The sequence below is a fragment of the Chlamydomonas reinhardtii genome, chromosome 6 (assembly GCF_000002595.2).
Source record: "Chlamydomonas reinhardtii strain CC-503 cw92 mt+ chromosome 6, whole genome shotgun sequence".
Classification (NCBI taxonomy): domain Eukaryota; kingdom Viridiplantae; phylum Chlorophyta; class Chlorophyceae; order Chlamydomonadales; family Chlamydomonadaceae; genus Chlamydomonas; species Chlamydomonas reinhardtii.
The window spans coordinates 120216-140894 of NC_057009.1; the positions used below are offsets into that span (position 1 = coordinate 120216).

General features: G+C 64.9%; 4 protein-coding genes across 4 annotated transcripts; 2 read left to right on the forward strand and 2 right to left on the reverse strand.

Moving 5' to 3' along the window:
• The first annotated feature begins 80 nt into the window (after positions 1-80).
• Positions 81-7837, forward strand: CHLRE_06g249950v5 (uncharacterized protein). Its single transcript, XM_043062581.1, has 20 exons — positions 81-284; positions 506-565; positions 677-734; positions 888-1029; positions 1300-1482; positions 1665-1740; positions 1914-1971; positions 2228-3293; positions 3455-3601; positions 3775-3844; positions 4154-4251; positions 4499-4616; positions 4749-4769; positions 5059-5193; positions 5351-5362; positions 5500-6152; positions 6358-6441; positions 6835-7114; positions 7297-7375; positions 7523-7837. The coding sequence occupies exons 4-20, from the start codon at positions 908-910 to the stop codon at positions 7630-7632; spliced, it is 3312 nt and encodes a 1103-aa protein (XP_042923287.1). The 5' UTR covers positions 81-284; positions 506-565; positions 677-734; positions 888-907; the 3' UTR covers positions 7633-7837.
• A 63-nt stretch (positions 7838-7900) lies between these two features.
• CHLRE_06g250000v5 (uncharacterized protein) lies at positions 7901-12092 on the forward strand. The gene is made up of 4 exons (XM_043062582.1): positions 7901-8134; positions 8252-8617; positions 8848-8994; positions 9215-12092. The coding sequence occupies exons 2-4, from the start codon at positions 8303-8305 to the stop codon at positions 9626-9628; spliced, it is 876 nt and encodes a 291-aa protein (XP_042923288.1). The 5' UTR covers positions 7901-8134; positions 8252-8302; the 3' UTR covers positions 9629-12092.
• A 32-nt stretch (positions 12093-12124) lies between these two features.
• CHLRE_06g250050v5 (uncharacterized protein) lies at positions 12125-14980 on the reverse strand. The gene is made up of 5 exons (XM_043062583.1): positions 14751-14980; positions 14292-14508; positions 14070-14129; positions 13167-13880; positions 12125-12892 (listed from the first exon to the last, which is right to left on the reverse strand). The coding sequence occupies exons 1-5, from the start codon at positions 14762-14764 to the stop codon at positions 12416-12418; spliced, it is 1482 nt and encodes a 493-aa protein (XP_042923289.1). The 5' UTR covers positions 14765-14980; the 3' UTR covers positions 12125-12415.
• A 64-nt stretch (positions 14981-15044) lies between these two features.
• CHLRE_06g250100v5 (uncharacterized protein) lies at positions 15045-20210 on the reverse strand. The gene is made up of 6 exons (XM_001696380.2): positions 19725-20210; positions 19481-19627; positions 18956-19069; positions 18504-18632; positions 17789-18151; positions 15045-17532 (listed from the first exon to the last, which is right to left on the reverse strand). Exons 1-6 carry the CDS (start codon positions 19848-19850, stop codon positions 16372-16374), a joined length of 2040 nt encoding a protein of 679 aa, XP_001696432.1. The 5' UTR covers positions 19851-20210; the 3' UTR covers positions 15045-16371.
• Between the last annotated feature and the right edge of the window lie 469 nt (positions 20211-20679).

Here is a 20679-nt window from a genome sequence, read left to right on the forward strand (position 1 = left end):
CGCTGCACAGGCCCCATGCCCGTCCTCGGTCCAATTGCGCAAGCGCTCAAACGCAGCTTACGACTACCACTGAGTATTAAGTCGAGCGCTTATACATGTTTGAGTATCAAGATGGACGCTCAGTAGGTTGACTTTTTGAACACAACAAGAGCTGCAAGCCATGCCGGTCGTCGCCTCCAACTCGACCCACACTCATCAGAATGGAGAGCGAAGCCAGTGAAGTGAGAACGAAAAACTTTGTAAATGGGGATGCGTACAGCGGCAGCTGGTCGCTGAGCGGACAGGTCAGAGAACAGGTGGTGGGCGGGTGTGGGCAGAGTCACGGTGACAGGGTAGCACTTCAGCCGTGCCAGGGCTCCGCAGGGCCCACACATGAAAGGTGGCGGTCTTGCACGCCAGCCGCACCCACCGTCCAGCGCGAGGCCTGTCGCCTGCACTGCCGTCGCCCCGCGCCTTTCACTCGCCCGTCTCTTGTGCTGTGTGCCACTTTCTGTGCACGTCACAGCCGGATGGTGAGGGCCGATACACATGGCGTGACGGCAGTTGCTATGAGGGCTCGTGGAAGGTGCGCTGTCGGGATGCCGGCCATGTGGGGGGCGTTGTGCGTCGCTGCGGCTGCCCGTGAAGCCCCGCATGCACACACTGTGCCTCGGCTTGTGCGCCGCTGCCTGCGCAGGAGGGGCTGCGGCACGGTGCCGGCAAGTACACCTGGAGCAGCGGCGCCACGTACCTGGGTAGGAGGCGCCTGGGCACCACATAGGGAGGCAGCTAGCGGGGTAGGGTGAGGCAGAGGCGGGCGGCAACAGCACTTGGAACCTCCCATCGCGGCCTCACGCGGCCCCATGACGCCTGCCCCGCATGCGCCGCTTGCCGCCCCCACACCCCAGGCGAGTGGCGGGATGGCCACATGTGCGGTGTGGGCACGTGGGAGGCGGGCGATGGGCGGTCGCGGTACACGGGCGGTTGGCAGCGGGACGTGCGGCACGGACTGGGCCGGCAGGTGTACGGCAATGGTGACGTGTACGAGGGGTGAGCGGGCTGGCGTGCCGTGTATGTGTTTGTTTGTGTGTGTGCCGTGTAGGCATGGAGGCGGGGCCCGTACAGCTGGGTCATTGCGGGCACTCACTGGGGCACTTGTGGGGGCACGTCACACGGTAGCGCCAGGAGGGGTCACCTAAAGCGTGTGACGTGCTGGTGGGCGGCCCTCACACTCACAGCGGCTGGGGCTCGCCCCGGGCCTCACTGCATCTCAAGCATCCGCAATGCCCTCCACCGCCCTGCCCCACCACCCACCACCAGGCTGTGGAAGCTAGGCCACCCGTACGGGCCTGGACGCTACGTGTACAGCGGCGGTGGCGGCGGTGTGGGACAGGGGGCGGGCTTGCTCGGCGGCGGGGGCGGGGGCGGTGGCGGCGGTGCGGGCGCCTGGGGAGATCCAGCGGCGGCTGGTCTGGCTGCGGAGGGAGCCGAGTACGACGGCGAGTGAGTAATGCGCTGTGCCGCCATGATGTGCCGTATGTGTCACCGGTCAGCAGGGCCTGTCGAAGAGCCTGTCACTATGGGATGCGATAAGGGGTGGTGCAACGGGCGCAGGTGATGTATTGCACTTGACTGCCCCTGCTGGCCGCGCTGTCGGCACCCTCCTGCCGCCCGCTCCCTCCCAGGTGGCGGGCCGGGCGCATGGCGGGTCAGGGCACATTCGTGTGGCGCAGTGGGGAGCGCTACGACGGCGAGTGGAAGGTGCGGGCGGGGACGAGGGTGACGGGGCCGCGTGCTGACACGCACCGTCTCAGTGCCAGGTGCATCCGCAACGTGCACCTGATTCCTGCCCCAGTACGGCGGCGCCCTGCCCTGATGCTGGGCGCACCCGCTGACACCCGGGCCTGCCGCTGCCGCTGCCGCTGCATGTGCAGGACGGGCGCATGCACGGTGTGGGGCTGTTCACGGCGGCGGACGGCTCCACACACGAGGGTGCGGGGCCGGGCAGAGGGGGCGGGGGGCCGCGGCAGAGGGGGCGGGGGGCCGCGGCAGAGGGGGCGGGGGGCCGCGGCAGGCAGTACCGATATGGCGCGTCGCTAGGGGTTGCTGGGTGGGCGGGTTCTGGGTCGGCGCCACGTCGGCACCGGGCGCAATGGCAGGCAGCTGTTGTCTTACAGGTCGAGCACTGGAGGCCCACGTCGCCCAAGTCGCCCACACCCCTCATTCGCACGCCCGCATGGTGGCGCAGGCATGTGGCGGCGCGGCCGCAAGCACGGCGTCGGCATCTACCGCCCCGGCGGTGGCGGTGGCGGTGGCGGTGGTGGAGGTGGTGGGCGGCGCGCTAGTCTGGGCTCCAAGTCCATGGGGCTGCCGGGGGCGGGGGCGGACAGTGGCCCCGCCTCGCCGCGCAGCTCCTTCCAAATGTCGGCGGCCGCACGCGGCTGGCTGGCCGGCGGCGGAGCTGGCGGGGGAGAGGGCGGGAGCAGCGGCCGTGGCCCCGGCTCGCAGGGCCTGGAGGCAACAGCAAGCATTGACGGCAGCTTTGCGGCGACAGGCGAAGTTCCCATTCGCTTTCCCTCGCTGCCGACATCACCGGGACCCTCGCTGCCGGGCAGTCCGCGTGTGGGGTCAGTCAGCGGTGGCGGCGGTGTGGCGGCCTGGGCGGCCTGGGGCGCCTCCAGCCCCACCGCCTCTCCCGCATCGCGCACCGACTCGCCGCGGCGGCCCCCGGGCGCAGCCGACACAGGCGGCGGCGGCGGCGGTTATGGCAGTGGCGGTGCTGACGGCGGGGCTTCCAGCGGTGCCAGCCAGCAGCACACCTCATCCCGCTCGCCCACTGGCAGCGGCTTACAGCCCTATGTGGCAGCTGCCAGTGCCGCCACCGCGGGAAGCACCGGCGCCGGTGGAGAGCCGGACGGCGGGCAGGCGGGTCGCACCTGCGCGGCGCTGCTGCCCTTCCAGCAGCCGCTCAACCCGCCAGACCCCGCCGCGCCGGCGCCACGGCCAGGCCTCCCTGCAGGCGGCGCGGGCGCTCCGGGCGCCTCTGCCGCTGGGCGTAAGCCGCCCTCCACGTCCACGTCCGCCACCCCCACCTCTGCAGCGACCGCCATGCAGTCGACCCCTCATCAGGGGTCGGGGCCGCAGCGGCACCCCCCGGCGCACCTGGTGTGGGTGCGCGGCTACGACCGGGGCGTGCCGCTGCGGGAGACCGGGGTGGCGGCGGAAGACGTGGAGGGCCTCATGCCGACAGGAGGGGCGGCAGGACTGGGGGCAGGCGCCGGCGGGGGAGGCGGCGCGGGGCGCGGTGGCGGCAGGTGCGTGCAGCAGGCTGATGCAGGCTAGGGCTAGGCCTAGGGCAAGTGCGCATGCATGTAGCGAGATCGCGTGGCTGGGTGGACTGATGCGCTGTCAGCTGCCGCCCGCCTGCGCGTCAGGCACGTGCCCACTCATCACTGCGCCCCCACCCCACACGCAGGGAGCACGGCGGCCTGCTGCGGCGGCTGCGCGGTGCGGCGGCTGCAGCGGCTGCGGGCATGGGCGGCTCCCGGCCGCGCCTGGGTGTGGCTGTGACTCGGGCGCACGCCTCGTACGCGCTCATGGTGGCCCTGCAGTTGGGCATACGGTGGGGAGGCAGGGGGGCAGGGAGGGAGGGAGGCAGGGAGGGTTGTAGATGAGCGCTCTCCCCCATTGGCGTCAGCCAAAGCAGCCCCCGTGGACACAGCACCCATGTTGCTCTGCCCCTCCTGCGCCTCCTCGCTCCTGCGCCTCCTCGCTCCTGGCTGCCCCCGCCTGCAGATACAGTGTGGGCCGCATCAGTCATGCGCCACTGCCGCGCACCGCCAGTCGGGACGAGTACAGCCTTAAGGTAGCCGTGTGGGGGCGGGGGGAGCCGTTCATGAGGAATGGAGTGATCACATCACAAGTATGCCGTGCCAGTAGGAACAGCAGGAACATGCCTTTGGTGCCAGCGCGTTGTACCGCCCGCGGGGATGGGGCGGGGAGGGGAGTACATGCCATCGTGGGATCGAATTGTCGCCCATTCCAGGACATACAGTGCAGTGCAAGGCGAGCTCCAGGGGCAAACCTCAGCTTGGGGGCCGTGTGCATGCGCGGCAGGCTGCTGCTCAGGACCAGCTCTCCCCCGCCCCCTCTGCCCCCACGTTCCCCCCTGCAGGTTCATCAGGACTTCCCCCGCGGCGGCAGTGAGATGACGCCGGTGCACCCGGCGGAGGACTTCCAGTGGACGGACTTCGCGCCGCTCACGTTCAGGAGGTGCGCGGCGGGGGGGGGCGGACGTGGGGCGGCGGTGAGCCTGCGGACTGGGGCGGTGGTGTCCTGCCCCCAACTCACGGGATGTCTGTCGGGGTATGTGGGGCTGGTACAACATACGCCGGGCTCGAGGCCCGCTCTGATTAGGCCGCTGTTGGCTCCCCGCGCAGTCGCTCCCGCACCTGGCCCCCTGCCCCCGGCCCGCCACGTCTACCCTGCACCCGCCCGCCCCCGTCCTCCCCCCTTCCAGGCTGCGCGAGCTGTTCGGTCTGGACGCCTCCTCCTACATGCTGTCGCTGTGCTGCGACCACTCGCTCCGCCACCTGGCCAGTCCGGGAAAGAGCGGCAGCGTGTTCTTCCTAAGCCAGGTGGGCGGGCGGGGGGCCGGAGGGGAACGGGGGCAACGGGTGGCAGCCAGCAGCTGCTGGGCCCCACCCTCCTCCTCGCATGCCCATCTACCAGACGCCGCAACTGCCGCCCCTCTCCGCCGCCCATCACAGGATGAGCGGTTCTTCCTCAAGGTGGGCGCTGCCTGCTGCGGGTTGTGTGAGGCTGGGGTGGGGACTGGAACCCCAGGGTGCAGGCCTGTGGGACTGCAGGACTGCAGGTGCAGGTGCAAATGCAGGTGTGGGGAGGCGGTGTCGCCTGGCCGCACACACCCGCGGCGTCCTCGGCAGTATCCAGGAGCCCGTGCCCCCACCCGAACCCCAGTGTGTTGAGTCACCTCGCTAACCAGATGGCTTGCGTGTGGACGGCTGTCCCCTGTCCCTCCCTCCCTCCCTCTCCCTGCCTCCGCCCCCCCCCTCCCAGACCATGTCCCGCGCCGAGCTGTCGGTGCTGCTGGCGCTGCTGCCCGCCTACCACCGCCACGTGGAGCGCCACCCGCACACCCTGCTCAGCCGCTTCCTGGGGCTGCACGCAGTCACCACCGCGGGAGGAAAAACGGTGAGGGGGCGCTGGAAGGAGAGGGAGGGAGGGAGGGGGCATGGCTGCTGGCAGGGAGCAATGGCACACGTGAGCCCGTCATATGACCTGAACCTCTAACACCTCACCCCTGCCGGCGCCTTCTTCCATCGCCTCGCGCGTCCTGACACGGCCGCAGTACCGCTTTGTGGTGAGTGCGCCGTGATCGGCATCGGTGCTGTTGGCATACGCGTGTGTTACCACACGGGGCAGTGCTGCTTACCACCTGCATCGCCACCGCCACCCCACCCCACCCCACCCCTCACTCCTACCCCTGACAACCTGCAGGTCATGTCCAACCTGTTCCGCACGCCGCTGCCGCTGCACCGCAAGTACGACCTCAAGGGATCCACACTGGGCCGCACTGCAGGGCCGCGGGCCGCAGCCGCCGTGGCGGCAGCGGCCGCCGCCACCCCCTCCTCCCCTCTGCCCGGCACCGGCCCCGGGGCGCCCGACCCGCCTCCGCCTGCCTCCTCCGACCCCGGCCTGATCCTGAAGGACTTGGACTTGGACCTCACCTTCCGCCTGGAGGAGGGCTGGCGCGAGCGCCTGCTGCTGCAGCTGAGGGCGGACTGCGGGCTGCTGGCGGCGGCAGCAGGGGTCTCGGGGGCAGCAGGGGCCTCGGGGGCAGCAGGGGCCTCGGTGGTGACTGGTGTGATGGACTACTCGCTGCTGGTGGGGGTGCACTTCAGGCACAGGGACGCGGGGTCGGGTGGAGCAGCAGCCAACAGGGCCGGACAGGCGGCGGTGGGGGCGCAGCAACAGCAGCAGCAGCAGCAGCAGCTCGGGACAGGGGCCGGAGCGGGGGCCGGGCAGGCGGCGGCCCAGGGCCAGGGCGAGGCGGGGTCTGGTGCTGGTGCTGGTGCTTCCGCCGCCGCCGCCGCCGCCGCCCCGCGCAACGCGCTGCCGGAGCACAGCGACGCCACGGAGCTGGACTCAGAGTGAGTGGCCGCAGGGCGGGGTGGGCGGACATTGGGAGGTGGGGCCCCAGGGGCTCTGTTTGCGAGGGTGGGAGGTGGAGGCAGTGGCCGCCCTTCCTAAAGGCTTACAAGCTACTGCATGGGCATGACCCCACTCCCCTCGTGCGCACCCACATACGGTGCACACCCACCTTCGCCCTCCTCCTGCTGCTCCTCCTCCCGCCAGGTACCGGCGCCTGCAGGAGCGCATCTGCCGGCTGCGGCTGCGCCCCGAGGCCACTGCCGACCTCATGGAGCTGGCCAGGCTCAGGTGCGGGCTGGGGGGGGGGAGGGGGGGGGGGAGTGCATTCATGTTAGTTAAGGAAATGGTAGACGGTCGACCATCTTGGGGAACAGCAGGGGGAGGGGGGAGGGGGCAGGACAGCTGGGGCAGCAGCAGGAACTTACAGGGTGGCCAAAACAGGGCCGGGTGGAGGTGGCTGGGGCGCTGGGGCTGCCTGCTCGTGCTCGCCAGCCTGCATTGCCCAGTGCCAGCTGCGCGTCTCCGTCTCATCTGCCACCCGCCCCGCCCCCCATTACCAACACACACACACACACCCACACACACACACACCCACACACACTGCATCGCATACACTGTCTTTGCGCAACGTTTTCCTTGTGCTCTTTAACACACACACACACACCCACACACACACCTCAGGATGCTGGCGCCGCGGGGTCGTGGGCGGGACAACGCCGCCGCACTGATGCTGGGCGCACGGGACGAGGCGGCTCGCGGCCGGGCCGGCTCCGCCTCGTCTGCAGGTGGTGGCGGCGGTGGTCGGCGCGGCTCCGCCTCCTCGTCCACCTCTGCGGGGCCCGGCGGCGGTGGCGGTGTGTCGGGCCTGGCAGCGCTGTCCGCCAATGACGAGCTGGCGCTCAGTCTGGGCCAGAGCCGTGTGCAGCTGGGCCTCAACATGGCCGCAACAGCAGTGCACAAGGTAATCACGTAGAGGCAGTAGGTGGGAGGAAAGAAGCGGGAGGCGTGTGAGTGAAGCTCAGTCAGTCCTTCGTCGCCGCTGCACTGCCGGGTCGTGTCCTCGGCTCCTCACCCTGGCCCCCCTCCCAGCACGGCTCCACGCCATCCAGCAACGCCCTCAAACCCGTGTCACCTCGTCACCAGGACGGCCGGGAGGAGGAGGCGGTGTTATGGTTCGGCATCATCGACTTCCTGCAGCCCTACAACACCTCCAAGCGGCTGGGTGAGATATGGTGGGGGTGGATGGGGGAACGGGTAACACTGACGATGAGTACCGTATCAGGGTGCAGCGAGGGGCCTGCACCCGACACTCCCTGGTGCCCATCACATAATCGGTGTCGGTTTGCCGCCGCCCTCCTGCCATTTACAGAGCATGGGTTGAAGTCTGTCATCCACTCGGCTGCGTCCATCTCCGTATCGCACCCGGTATCTTACGCCAACCGCTTCCAGAACTTCATGCAGCGCGTGTTTGTGCCCTAAGCGACATGAGCTAAAGCTGAGTCAGTGAGGCGCTGTGCGGTGGTGTAAGACTTGTGCAGGACGAAGGCTGGGCGGCTCGCTGGGCTGGCTCGCCCTGGTCGTGGCAGGTCGTGGCAGCCCAATGGCCGTGGCAGTTAGGATTTGCAGATCGCGAGGCTTGACAGTTCATCGGTGGAAGGGTTTCGCTATGTAAAGCATTTGATACGATATGCGCTCCTCCTGCAGCCATAATATTTCGCTCAGCGCGGAATCCAGTGCAGTAGATATTTGCTTATCAGCAGTCCAGCGCAAGAACCCCTGTTTGAACAGCCAAGCTACAACACATAACATCATAGTTATAATGCGATACCGCTCGTGCATTGCTGTTTCGGCGCAAAGCGTGCGTCGGGACGTCACAATTGCAAGGCATCCTCGCGGGCCTCGCGTCGCCGCCATTGTCTACGCCAGCCAGCCACGTGGACCTGGTCCAAACGAGCATGACAAGAAAGAGCCTCGTGGCGAGGTACGGTGCTGGAGCGTTGGTTTGGGCTTTGGGCGCAGCACTGCCGTCCCTGACACGACCTCCGTCCTGACCTCACTGTTGTGTCGGTGTGTCCAACCTGCTCCCACTTGGCCACAGGCACACCTGCTCGGCAAGCTCCTCAGGGGCGTGGGATCTCGGCTGGAACATATGGCGGCTTTTCTGAAGCGCAGCGCCGAGCCTGTCCCGCCTCTGAACGCCGAGTCGCAGCTGACGGGACACGGGGCACCGCAAGCACCCTTGGACTCGCCTCCGCTGCTGGCGACTCCTCCTGACCTGAAGCTAGGGGTGGAGCCGACGCCTCCCGAGGTGCTGCCGCGGAGCTCAGACGCGGGTGATGGTGGTGGAGACTTGCTAGAGAGGCAGGCCTCGACTGCTGCGGCTGCTCCCGAGCGGCCGGTGCCTGACGAAAGCGCGCTGTGGCGGGAGGGGCTGATCCGTGTGGTGAACGACCTCATCGCCAAGGTGCGCGGCAGATGAGACACGACCTGATCACGGCTGCTTCTATATGTTGTTCATTTGCTTGCATCTTGCGCAAATGGCTTCAGGCCATTCAATGGCCTGGGGCCCGGCCGGTGTTCGTTTGCCGCTGCTGTAGCAGGGGTAAAGTCGTGGGTGTTGTCACTCTTGCCTGAAAGCACTTCACTCCTGCCTGAAAGCAGCGCCCTTCCTCTCCCACAAATATGCTCCCGCAGATGACCTCGCTGGATCTGGAGCTGTGGGAGGAGCGCCGCCACTCGCAAGAGCTGCGCGCCGAGAGGGACGCGCTGGCCACCAACCTGCGGCAGGCGCTGGAGGCGCTGGAGGTGATGAAGCGGCAGCAGGAGGAGCAGACACGGGAGGTGGGTTGGAAGGCTCAGGCACCCGCCACAACACCACGCCATGCCCCTGCTAGGCCAAATTGAACTTCAAATTGCCACTTCCTCCCAGATACCTCCCCTGCTGTAACACGTATGGCATCCGGGGTGCGCTCTCTGTGTGTGTATGTGTGTGTGTGTGTGTGAAACAAAAACAAACGGAACAATTCCGCCATGTGTGTGTGTGTGTGTACGATATGTGCAGGCAGTTGCCGCCGCCCTGCGGGACGTGGGGCGGGGCGCTCAGCAGTCGGACCGCCCGCTGGACTTCTCGCACATCGCCGACCGCATGCAGCGGCTGCAGGAGTTCCTGGTGACGTACACGCGTGCGGTTTCCGACGTGCGGGCACTGGAGGGCCAGATGGGGCCGGTGGTGCAGGACTCCACAGTGACGGAGGTGCGGAACATCGAAGTCGGCATGATAGTGGTGCGCGGGCGCGACTGGAGGTCGGGGGATGTGGACGGCTGCAGCTGGGGGGTGGTGACAAAGTGCAACGCCGGGCAGTATGGCCGCACGCGGGTGCTCTGGAACGCCACGGGGCTGGAGACGGTGCATGTCACCACACAAAGCGGCTCAGAGCTGCGGGAGGCGCCGGCGTGGGCCAAGAACGGGAGGTAGGGGAAGTGGGGGGCATGTAAACATCTGGCGTGGGCTTTTGGTTGTACAGTACGCCGGACCGTCACTTCGGTTTTCCGAGTGTGGTTTACGAATGTGCGTCCGTGACAGTGCTTGTGGTTCCTAAGTGGCTAAGTTAGCAGTCAAATCGAAGCCTAAACGCTTAACTCCTGCCATTGCGCTTGAATTCAACCTGTTATGGTGATGGTGCACGCTGCAAGGCCCAGCCGCACCTGTGACAGACGCCACGCTGCCGACGGGGAGACGCACGCACGTGATGCATGCTGCGGACGTGCAACGAGCTGCTTTCGTGCTTTTGGATTACAAACACAGCTCGTTTAGCGGTGTGCAAGTGACACGCACGCATTTAGGACAAGGAGGAGGGGCAAGGAAGGAGGAGGCAACGGGCTGGGGCCACTGGCACTGGCCGCCGGGGTGTTTATAAAAGTCATTGCCTTCTGCCCGGGTCATGGCTACAAACCCGTTTATACCCTTTGTTGCTTTCCCGATGCTAGGCGGCGAACGAGAAAGGAAGAAAGGAAGAGGCGGAAATGAGCAGCGGCTGCATCGAAACTGCTGCGGATACAGGCCGCGCGCGTAACCAAGCGGTTAGCGAGGGCCACACGTCAGCGCGCCCGCCCATGCAGCTTACCAGGCTAAGGGCTTAGCTGTTGAAAGACGGCTGGCCCGCGGTGTGGCACTGTGCGTTGTGCACAGTGGAAGCCGGGTGACTGGGTGAGACGCATGTTAGTTAGGCACTGGTAAGCGGTTAATGTCGTGTCATATGTGCGGCAGTGTGCGGCTCGCCATCCACATCTAACTGGAACCCCGGAGTGCACCTGGTGTGCGTGCCGTGTGTTGAGTCATAATGAGTTCATAGCCGTGTGCGGAGCCTTTATCATGAGCCTTCCTTTGTTGCTTGTGCGCGGGTGTGCAGATCTGCATGAGCAGGCCGCACGGGCCCTTGGTCGGCTCTAAACCCCAACCGGCTCACCGGGCTTGCCGGTTAAGTTGCCGCTAGCGCAAGCTATGAGTCAGCCCGCACTTACCCACTCATCTTTCGCACACTGTCAGCGCCATCCCCCCTACCGCAAAAGCACTAGCCAAGCTCCGCAGTAGTTGTCGTAGGGCTGCCTCTTGGCTGAACAGCAACACACTACAGCTTTCAATTTGGTTGCCCCCGCTAGCGGCAGCAGTGTTGGCCAACACTAACGCAGTGGGATTTCTGGGACTCAGTTGCCACGTGGTGACCTAGATTCGCACAGCCGGACCTGCACTGAAGATGAAGTCGTGCGCCCGAGAGCAGACTATTGCCAGGACGGTGATTGCGCAGTTCAGCTGCCGGTGGCTTTTTTACCCCATGGTCTTTTTGGACGGGGGGGGGGGGGTAGAAAGCTCAGGTTCTTACCCCATGCTCAAGGAGAGCATTATGCACGTGCTTTTAGTTTGGCAGTACGCCCCTTCTGGTGCACACGCATGCCACGCCTTCCCAACACCACGTACGTGTTACCTTGCCACGCGGCCACGGCACCGTGCGCCGCCCACCCACCCACCCCGCCCCCCATGCCCGGCATGACAAGTAGTGCGGCTGTTGACAACTGTGCCGCGTCTGGCTGCGGTTGGCTCTGCTGTGGCATCGCGATCGCTAGACACCTGAGGATGCGGGCGTGCTGTCACTGCTACTAAGCATAGGACGCAGCGCTGGTGGGTTGTGTGCGCGTGTGTGCTAGGGGTTCTAGGTGCAACGCACTAGAATGTGGCAGGCCGTGATGGGAAGGTGCGGCGTGCCTGTAGTGCGTAAAGGCCGGGCGCGTGCTGGCTGCCACTGCTGCTAACCATAGGACGCAACACTGGCGGGTTGTGTGCGCGTGTGGGCTAGGGGCGTTCGGTGAAGCGCGTGGGTGTGTGACAGGTCGTGATGGGAAGGTGCGGCATGCGTGTGCGCCGAGGCCTGGCGCGTGTTGTCTGTCACTGCTATTAACCACAGGACGCACCACCGGCGGGTTGTGTGTGCGTGTGTGATAGGGGCACTACGTGCAGCGTGTGGATGTGTGACAGGCCGTGATGGGAAGCGCCAGCGGGTTGATGCTGAAAATATGAGCCTGCCAGGTGAGCCGCATGTCTCATATGGGAGCATAGGAGTAGGGCGCGCGCTGGCTCTGGCGGCTACGGCGGTAGGTGGCGCAGGGCCTAGCAGCTGCGGCGGCGGTGCAGGGCCCGGCGGCGGCGCAGGACCTGGCGGCGGCGCAGGGCCTGGGCCCAGCAGTGGTGGCGTGCATGTGGGGGCAGGCAAGGCCACGTGGAGGAGGACAGCGCGGCCCCGCCCGAGAAGCGGCGCCGGCGCGCAGGTTGAGGCCGGCCGGTGTCTAGTTACGGTCTTTGCTGGCGAGCATAGCACCGCGCAGCATGTGTTAGGCCGCAGCAGTGAGGAGTGTTGTGGCCAGAGGATTTCCTGCTGTTTGGTTGGTTGCTGGGCTGGGCTGTTGCTTGACGGCGGGACGTGGCTGGACACGTTACGGCGGGCCGTGCCTGTACGAACCGACCCCGGCTATGTCCGGGAGATGATGAGGTAGACGCTTGCGGCCTCAGACTACCGTAGATACGTGGCTCAGCCCAACTTTCCCATGCGAGGGAAGGTATCTTGTCCCCTTCTTGTAAAATGCACACTTAAGTGACATGAGTCACATGACCATCCCCGCCGCGACCCACAGCTAATACGATTACAACTATGGTACAGCATGTGGTCTTGTAAGCACCCCCTGGATCAGGTACGGTAGTGCTGCACGCCCCTTAAACAGCGCCAAGAGCAGCCGCATCCGCATGAACCTGTCGAGGGCTCGCTGCCGTCAGCACATCTGGCTGCACCGTCCGCTCCGGTGCAGCCGCGGGCGCAGACTCGATAGCCGTGCCAGCCGCCTCCGCCAACTCGCCTGTCGCCGCAACGGTCGCCGCAGCCGGCACCTCCGTGTGCACAGCTGCGGCAGCGGGCGCAGCCGTCGCAGCGCCCGCCTCCGCCAGCAGCACGACCCCAACCTTGACCCCTCCAGCCGCTGGAGCCGTGGCCGTCACCACGGGTGCCGGCACGATGCCGCCACTGACCGCGATGCGAACGGCCTTGGACAGTGCTGTGCGGCTGACGTCCTGAGAATGGCTAGCGTTGTGGATGTTGCACACCAACTCCAGCTGCAGCTCCAGCTTGGTCAGGCCGCGGCGGGCCAGCTGCTCCTCGGGCGCCTTCAGCAGCCGCTGGTACTCGTGGATCAGGCCCTTGGGGACGAATGAAGGGGACGATGAAGCGAGGCGAGGCGAAGGTTAGGCAGCGGCGACTCGTATTAGTTACAGTGTGAGCATGGCTGAACTAATAAGCCTGGGGCCGGGCTACATGGCTGTGCAAACGTGGCCACAAGTCATGCGCACAGAGCACGCACACGGCGTTCCCTGCCTGAACCCTGTGCTCTGTTGACCGCACCCTACCTGCTGCCTTTCTCACGTCCCCATTAGGGCCCAAAGCACGCCAGGAACATACTGACAACCAGCTCACCAGAATGCGTTGCGCAGTCAGCGGCCAGACGTGCGCCTGAGCGCGAGCAAGGCCGTTAGACACGAGCAGTCGTGCGATTGCCTGCACGGTGTGCTCCCTGGGCGCTGCGGCGGGGCAGGGCGTGCGACGCAGCACCTCAACCAGCGTGGGGCTGATCTTGGCGGCCGTGGCCATCATGACGATCCAGCCGCTGGCCTTGAGCGCCGTCCGCAGCCGCGTCATCACGGGGTCCAGCCAGCCGCCCTCCGCCATGAGGCCGTCGAGCTCGGCAGCAGACAGCTGCTGCACACGCCGCCGGAACCACGAGGTGCCCCGGGTGGCTTCGGTGGGGGCCGCGGCGGCGGTGGCGGTCTCAGGGGTGCTGGAGTCGGCGGTGACAGGTTCAGAAGCGGGGGTGGCGGCGGCAGACGGTCCCGGCTGCAGCTGTATCAGGGCGCCCTTGAGGCCCAAGGTCATGGCGCTGTCGCCGCCCAGCACCTCCAGCAGAAGCTGCCGCTTCTCAGCCACCGCGCAGCCCTCCCGCAGCGCGGCGTGGGCGGTGGCGGCAAGCATGGCCGAGCCGCGCCGGGCCAGGGCGGCCAGGCTGAGCGCGCGGGCGGGGCCGGCATGGGCGTAGGCGAGCTTGAGCGCGGCAAGCAGCTGGTCGTCAGTGAGGCCGGCGCACACGGTGCGGGCGGCCGCCACCACGGCCTCAGCAGTAGTGGTCCTGGCATCCTGCGGTGCGCGGGGAACCAAGAGGGGTAATGGGGTCAGGGAAGGACCGCCTTCGGCGAGCATGTCGCACGGCCACATGCACTGTAAGTTGGGGCTGTCCGCAGCGGTCTTGGCATGGAATACGGTACAAGTGAAGCGCGCGCGTGTAGACTCATGCTTTCGACACGCTACTGGTAGCTTTCAACTCACCGACTCGTTGACACCAGGCTGAGTGTTGGATGTACTCAGCATTAGGACACTCTTCGCTGCCTACATGGGGTGCGAAGGGTTTGGCGCGTGGAGTTCGGCGGGGGTAAACGTTGCCCCGACAGTTGCCGACGAGTAAGCCGCCGGTTCCTTCGCACTCGGGGATGGGTTGAAACAGCTGCCCCCCAGTCTACCCTCAAATACGCAAGCTTCCATGCATCCTACCCTGCCAATGGCGCGCTTTGCGGCGAGGTCTGCGACCTTGCCGCTGACAACAGTTGGCGCGGCCGGCGTCAGCTGTGAGGCAGCGACGACTGCCGGGCGCCTGCGGGCCGACGTGGGGCGCTGGAAGGTAGCGCCATGAGTTCCCATGAAGCGGGTACTGAGTGTGGCTCCGCAATCCGCACGAGCGCTAGTCATTCGCGGGGCGGTTGTGGAAGGCCTGAGTGGGGTACACATTTCCAAAGTCGCAAACTGGTTGACACGACATTGCAGGTCATGTCCACGCGAATCTTGATACTTCGAGGTTGGACCGCTGTTATAGGTACATTTATTGGAGTGTACATCTCGATGCGATAGCGGCAGGCATGTTTGTGCGAAAGGACATATTACGTGCGAGCGCCATCCCAAGCGTCGACATCCGCACGCGGACCTCGTCCAGCAGTGTCCGGAATCCGCACTTACCGCAGTGCAATCATAGCTAATGACGCTGAAATGCAGGAATCGACGGGCTCCCCGAGCCCTACCTGCTTGTATTCCACCCCTGAGCTGGCGATGTGACTGTGAGGGCCAATTGACACGGTGCAGTTCAAGGCAGCAGGGTGAGTTGTGGCAAGGCAGCGACTCGAGGCGACTTCAGCACGGAAATTCAGTTCATATGACAGTCTGGCAAGCTAGCACTTCAAAGTATGGAGGTACATGGGCGCACTGCAATGTGACCGGCTCGCAGTGCCGTACAGCACAGCGCAACGGGGTCGCAACGGGGTCGTGACGTCGTGTCGCTGCAGCAGTCGCATTAGTCTCCGCGGTTCCAGGGCCCCAAACGCCCGTCACAAACGCCGAGATTTGCAAGTCTCCATTATCCACCGACCAGTGCTTAACTAAAGCCCTAGAGCTGCACAGCACTTGAGCCAGCTTGGGCACATTGTGGAGGTTCTATGTGGTTTGCTTGGCGGCTGGAGCTTGGCGCCCCCCTCGGCCCCATCCCATGATGTATGTGTGAATATTTGTGTGTAATGGCCGCTGTGCCATCCAGTTTGCTGTTGGGTCCTTTACAGTGCCCTCCACGGGTGCGACATGCCCCCACGGTACTAGGGCCATCCGTGGCTCCCCACACGCCGAAGCAATGTGTTGAGTGAGCGCCTAGGACAGACGAACCATTCTCGATGGGACCCGTACCCCATTCCAAGTTTGGTCGACGGCACCCGTGTCCCTGTTGTCCCCTGTGAAACAGGAACCGCGACCTGAACGCTGCGGCAAACAGTTGCAAAACAGCTGGGGGAATGCTGTGCTCTGGCCTTGCCCGCTACTGTCTTTGTGTGGGCCAGCATTTGTCAGGGCCAACCAAATGCCCCAACCCAATATATAGGATTCAGTCCGCGAAGCCTTACACCGCTCGACTTCATGTCCAGAACGTCGTCATGCCTCCGCAGCTACCCTGGGTAGCTCACTCGGTCTCGCCTCACTCCCTATGTGATTGTGCACGCAAAGCATGCCCGCCTGCGCACTGCGACAGGTGCTTGCGGCCTCTTACTCTAATCTGCACCCTCATCAAGCCCACATATGGCTGGAGCCTACTAAGCAATGTCTGTGTACGCTTGCTTTGCATGTCCATTCCTTCACTCCACTCCACACTCATGTCAGGTATAGCAGGTCATAGATGTCATACGCCACAGCTCCCTGCGCCAGCCGCACCTCGCCGTCGCACGCACATAGCGTGCTGCAAGCGCTGGCAGCTGGGAGATGTCGACTAGCCGCAACCAAACACTTGCAGCCAAATTTATACGGCAAAGGCGCGACAAGCCTCCCAGCAGATCACGCGAGGAGCGCAACGTCCGTTAACAGAGCACGCACACACAGCCAAACCCACCAAAAGAACATCAATACACATCCAGCGCCCCAATCGCAACCGGCGCCAACCACGCTCAACAGCAGACGTGGCTACGGCCGCAGTGATTGGTAGTGATATGCCGCGGCAACGTCCAAAATAGCGCATTACTACAAGCACCCACGCTCAATGCACCCCTCGGCCGCCATCACCATCCATCCTGCCCGGTCAGCTAGCCAGCAGCCTCAATGCAGGCCGTTACTTCTTGTCAGTGAACTCGGCGTCAATGACGTCGTCGTCCTTCTTGCCGCCGGGGGCGCCACCCGCGCCCGCACCGGCGCCGGGCTCAGCGCCCGGGGCGCCGCCTGGCGCAGCGCCAGCCTGGCTGTACATGGCCTGGCCCATGGCCATCACCTCCTGCTGCAGCGCGTTCATGGCGGCCTTGGTGGCCTCAGCATCGTCGGCCGGCAGCGCCGCCTTGAGCTCGCCCAGCTTGGCCTCGACCTTGGCCTTGATGTCGGCCGGCACCTTGCCCTCAAACTCCTTGAGCTGCTTCTCGGTCTGGTACACCATGGTCTCCGCCTGGTTCTTGGTCTCCACGCTCTCGCGGCGCTTCTTGTCCTCGCCGGCGAACTTCTCCGCCTCCTTGACCATGCGCTCCACGTCGCCCTTGTCCAGGGTGGAGGCGCCGGTGATGCGGATGTCCTGCTTCTTGCTAGTGCCCTTGTCGGTGGCGGTCACGGACAGGATGCCGTTCGCGTCAATGTCGAACTTGACCTCAATCTGGGGCACACCGCGGGGCGCGGGCGGGATGCCGTCCAGGCGGAAGGTGCCCAGCGACTTGTTGTCGCGGGCAAACTCGCGCTCGCCCTGCAGCACGTTGATCTCCACCGAAGTCTGACCGTCGGCGGCGGTGGAGAAGACCTCAGACTTGGAGGTGGGCAGGGTGGTGTTGCGGGGGATGAGCTTGGTCATGACGCCGCCCAGGGTCTCCAGGCCCAGCGACAGCGGGGTCACGTCCAGCAGGACGATGTCCGACACCTCGCCGGCCAGGACACCGGCCTGCACCGCCGCGCCCAGAGCCACCACCTCGTCGGGGTTGACCGTCACGTTGGGGTCCTTGCCGCCCGACAGCTTGCGCACAATCTCCTGCACCGCGGGGATGCGGGTGGAGCCGCCCACCAGGATGACCTCCTGAATGTCGCTGATGGACAGCTTGGCATCGCGCAGGGCCTGCTGCACCGGCACCTTGCAGCGCTCCAGCAGGTCGTTGCACATCTCCTCGAACTTGGCGCGGGTCAGCTGGGTGTCGATGTGCTTGGGACCATCGGCGGTGGCAGTAATGAAGGGCAGGTTGATGGAGGTCTGGGCCATTCCCGACAGCTCAATCTTGGCCTTCTCGGCCGCCTCGGTCAGGCGCTGTGTGGGTGGGAAAGGGGCAGAGTAGTCGGGTCAGCAAGCCGCACGACAGCGCTGAACGGGACTGGTTCAGCCAACCCTTGAATAGCATCAGACTGCGCAAACGCCATGTGCTCCGATCCATCCCCTTCCCTCCCGACACTAGTATCCGGCCCTCTCCACGCCTCGACAGCCAACACACGACCCACTCTTCACGCCTTCAAGCCCCAGCCTACCCCTCCTCAAGAACCCTGGCTCAATCGCCTCCGCCGCTCACCTGTAGTGCCTGGCGGTCCTTGCGCAGGTCAATGCCCTCGCTCTTCTTGAAGTCATCAGCCAGGAAGTCCACGATGCGCTTGTCGAAGTCGTCACCGCCCAGGTGGGTGTCGCCGCTGGTGGACAGCACCTCGAACACGCCGTCGCCCACCTCCAGCACCGACACATCGAAGGTGCCGCCGCCCAGGTCGAACACCAGGATGGTCTCGTTGGCCTTCTTGTCAAAGCCGTACGCCAGCGAGGCGGCGGTGGGCTCGTTGATGATGCGCAGCACCTCCAGACCGGCAATCTTGCCCGCGTCCTTGGTGGCCTGGCGCTGGGAGTCATTGAAGTAGGCGGGCACGGTGATGACCGCCTTCTCCACCTGCGGCCAACCCGGGTTACGCAGTAGCGAGGGGCAGCAACATGGCGACATGAGGTGAACAAAGCCTGTGACAACCACTCTTGTTGGTCGTTGTGCACGGTCTCTCGAGCGGACTCGCGAGCCACACAAGCGCCCGCGGGATTGCACAACGCTCGTCCCTCGGGCTGAGAACCATATGCCGCGCACTTCGTTCCTCATCCCTTCCAGCCGTGGTATCCACCAATTCTGGCTCTCCACTCCATGCCGCCCAGTTCTGTCGCGGCCTCCCAAGTGGCTACGCCGCCCCAATCCGCCCCAGGCCAGCTGCATTGCACCGCCCCGCCCCATCCCAGGCCACCTGCGTCGCACGCACCTTGTCGTTCAGGAACTTGGCGGCGTCCTCCGTCAGCTTGCGCAGCACCTGCGCGCTGATCTCCTCGGGAGCGAAGTCCTTACCGGCGTTGGGGCACTTGATCTTCACGTTGCCGCCGTCCTCAATCACCTGATGAGGGTCAAGTGAGGGAGAATTCGAGTGAGGAAAGACGGCGTCTTCCGCAGCAGCACAGCCGGGCTGTGGCAGCCATCTACGTCCACAACCCGTAACCCCCGGACCGTCATGCTATGCGCAGGGACATCAATCAGATCCTCAACTGAGCAGGAGTGTGAAGCGCGTCCCTGCTCGCACGAGAGCCCCCGCGGCACTGAACCGCATGGGTATGCCCAGACCCTTGCACATGCATCAGCTCGAGACCTGCGCCCGTTGAACCCACCCATCCCCTCCAATATCACCGGGCTCCTCGGCCGCTGGCTGCCGCGCCTTCTTACCCGGTAAGGCACTTGGGTGGACTCCGAGCCGACCTCCGACATGCGGCGGCCGATGAAGCGCTTTACGGAGAAGAAAGTGTTCTCGGGGTTCACCACAGCCTGGCGCTTGGCAATCTGAGGGGTTAGGCAATGGCGACAAGCACGAGGAGGACAGGGGCTAGGTTAGCCAGGCCAGGAGGTGCGGTAGCTACCAAGAATGTGACGTGGCCATCCAGTAGGTGTGACAATGTGCACTCAGGCATCAACCCGCATGTTTCGGCGTAAGCGACGTGCGGCAGCAACCTTCGCCACACGACGCCGTGTGCGGTGGCTGGGGTGTGCGCGTGTCGCGTCCCGCCCCAGTCTGCAAGCGACCTCGAGATGTCTTTGCGAAAGCCCTTTGCGAGGAGACATATGAAACTCTTTACTTTCATGATTGGAATTCTGGATACACAATTGGCCGTGCTGACCGGTGAAAACGATGATCTAGTTAGGTCGGCGCATTCCTCGGTTTAGCAAAGGACCAATTGGCACCCATGAACGTACCTGGCCAACCAGACGGTCGCCGGTCTTGGTGAATGCCACCACCGAGGGGGTGGTGCGGCCGCCCTCAGCGTTGGTGATGATGGTCGGCTTGCCACCCTCCATGGCAGCCACAGCCGAGTTGGTCGTGCCCAGATCGATACCCACGACCTGAAGGAACAATTCAAATGTGAGCATGGCGTCAGCATGTTCAGGGTGGGCGCTATGACGCAAGACGGGCGTCGGTGGGTTGAGACCGCTTTCGCACCTTCTCAGCACGGACGCTGACGGCCAGGCCACGGCGCGAAACGCCAGCGCGGCCCGCCTTGACGGGTGCCACTGGAGCGCCAGCCAGGGACTGGCTGCGCATAGAAGTCATCTGCTGAACCGGCATTGTTGGGTCGTGTGCTAGCTGCGCTCGTTTATCGCTAAAGTGCAGCAGGTATTGTTGAGGAGTATTGTTCACTTGCGCACGTTGAAAAGTGCTGCAGCCGCGAGAGCGTGCCGGCCATACGCGGAAGAATGCTCTTCTAGTGGCTGCAGGCAGCCTGCATGGGGGTTCTAGGTTGTTCCATGCTGAGGCCGTCGTCTGGAACGCGCTGGCTTCTAAGATAACGCACATTTCACTGGTCAACAGCTTCACGTTATCGCCTGACCAATGCCCTCCCTTGGAAGCGTGTGCAGCGCAGGATTTCCTCGCGCAACACCCATCAGACTTTGGAGATAAGCCTCCTCCACAACATTCTGACAAAACGCCATGCCTATTTCTGGATTATGCAATATTAGCTCTTTGCAAATAGTGGGCAGCCTCGCGCGCCACGTGTACAACGCCACCACAGCTCGACCCGAGTCCGCAGCGGGGGTAGTTTATTCTAATCCCACGGGGGAGGGCTTTCACGCCTGCCACACTGGCTGTGCGGCCTACCAGCAAGTCCATCACCGGCATGCCAAACCACCTTAGGCTTGGGCCAGGATGCCAGGACCAGGGGGCGCCGGAGCTGTGTACCAGGGCGATGGGGCATCGGTGGCAGGGCCTGCGGTACACCCTCATTCCATTGCCGTCACGTCGGCGGTGGGGGTTGGGTTGAGGGTGGGGGTGGGGGTGGGAGGATGGGGGGGGGGGGTTACGGGTGCGGGTGGGAGGATGGGGGTGGGGGTGGGGGTGGGCGGTGGCGTGCATTTACTACTTGGACTAGGAGCACCAGTAAAGCGTTCAACGGCTG

Bases quoted from the DNA above. Each gene is read 5' to 3' on its own strand.
- CHLRE_06g249950v5 (XM_043062581.1), top strand. From the start codon at position 908: ATGTGCGGTGTGGGCACGTGGGAGGCGGGCGATGGGCGGTCGCGGTAC. The intron at 4,770-5,058 runs GTGGGCGCTGCC...CCCCCCTCCCAG, and splicing joins ATGAGCGGTTCTTCCTCAAG to ACCATGTCCCGCGCCGAGCT. The intron at 6,153-6,357 runs GTGAGTGGCCGC...TCCTCCCGCCAG, and splicing joins GCCACGGAGCTGGACTCAGA to GTACCGGCGCCTGCAGGAGC.
- CHLRE_06g250000v5 (XM_043062582.1), top strand. From the start codon at position 8,303: ATGGCGGCTTTTCTGAAGCGCAGCGCCGAGCCTGTCCCGCCTCTGAAC. The intron at 8,618-8,847 runs GTGCGCGGCAGA...ATGCTCCCGCAG, and splicing joins TGAACGACCTCATCGCCAAG to ATGACCTCGCTGGATCTGGA. The intron at 8,995-9,214 runs GTGGGTTGGAAG...CGATATGTGCAG, and splicing joins AGGAGGAGCAGACACGGGAG to GCAGTTGCCGCCGCCCTGCG.
- CHLRE_06g250050v5 (XM_043062583.1), bottom strand. The intron at 13,881-14,069 runs GTGAGTTGAAAG...CGCGCACCGCAG, and splicing joins AGCCTGGTGTCAACGAGTCG to GATGCCAGGACCACTACTGC. The intron at 12,893-13,166 runs GTGAGCTGGTTG...TTCGTCCCCAAG, and splicing joins TGACTGCGCAACGCATTCTG to GGCCTGATCCACGAGTACCA.
- CHLRE_06g250100v5 (XM_001696380.2), bottom strand. From the start codon at position 19,850: ATGCCGGTTCAGCAGATGACTTCTATGCGCAGCCAGTCCCTGGCTGGC. The intron at 19,070-19,480 runs GTACGTTCATGG...CTAACCCCTCAG, and splicing joins GCGACCGTCTGGTTGGCCAG to ATTGCCAAGCGCCAGGCTGT. The intron at 18,152-18,503 runs GTGCGTGCGACG...GGTTGGCCGCAG, and splicing joins CCAAGTTCCTGAACGACAAG to GTGGAGAAGGCGGTCATCAC.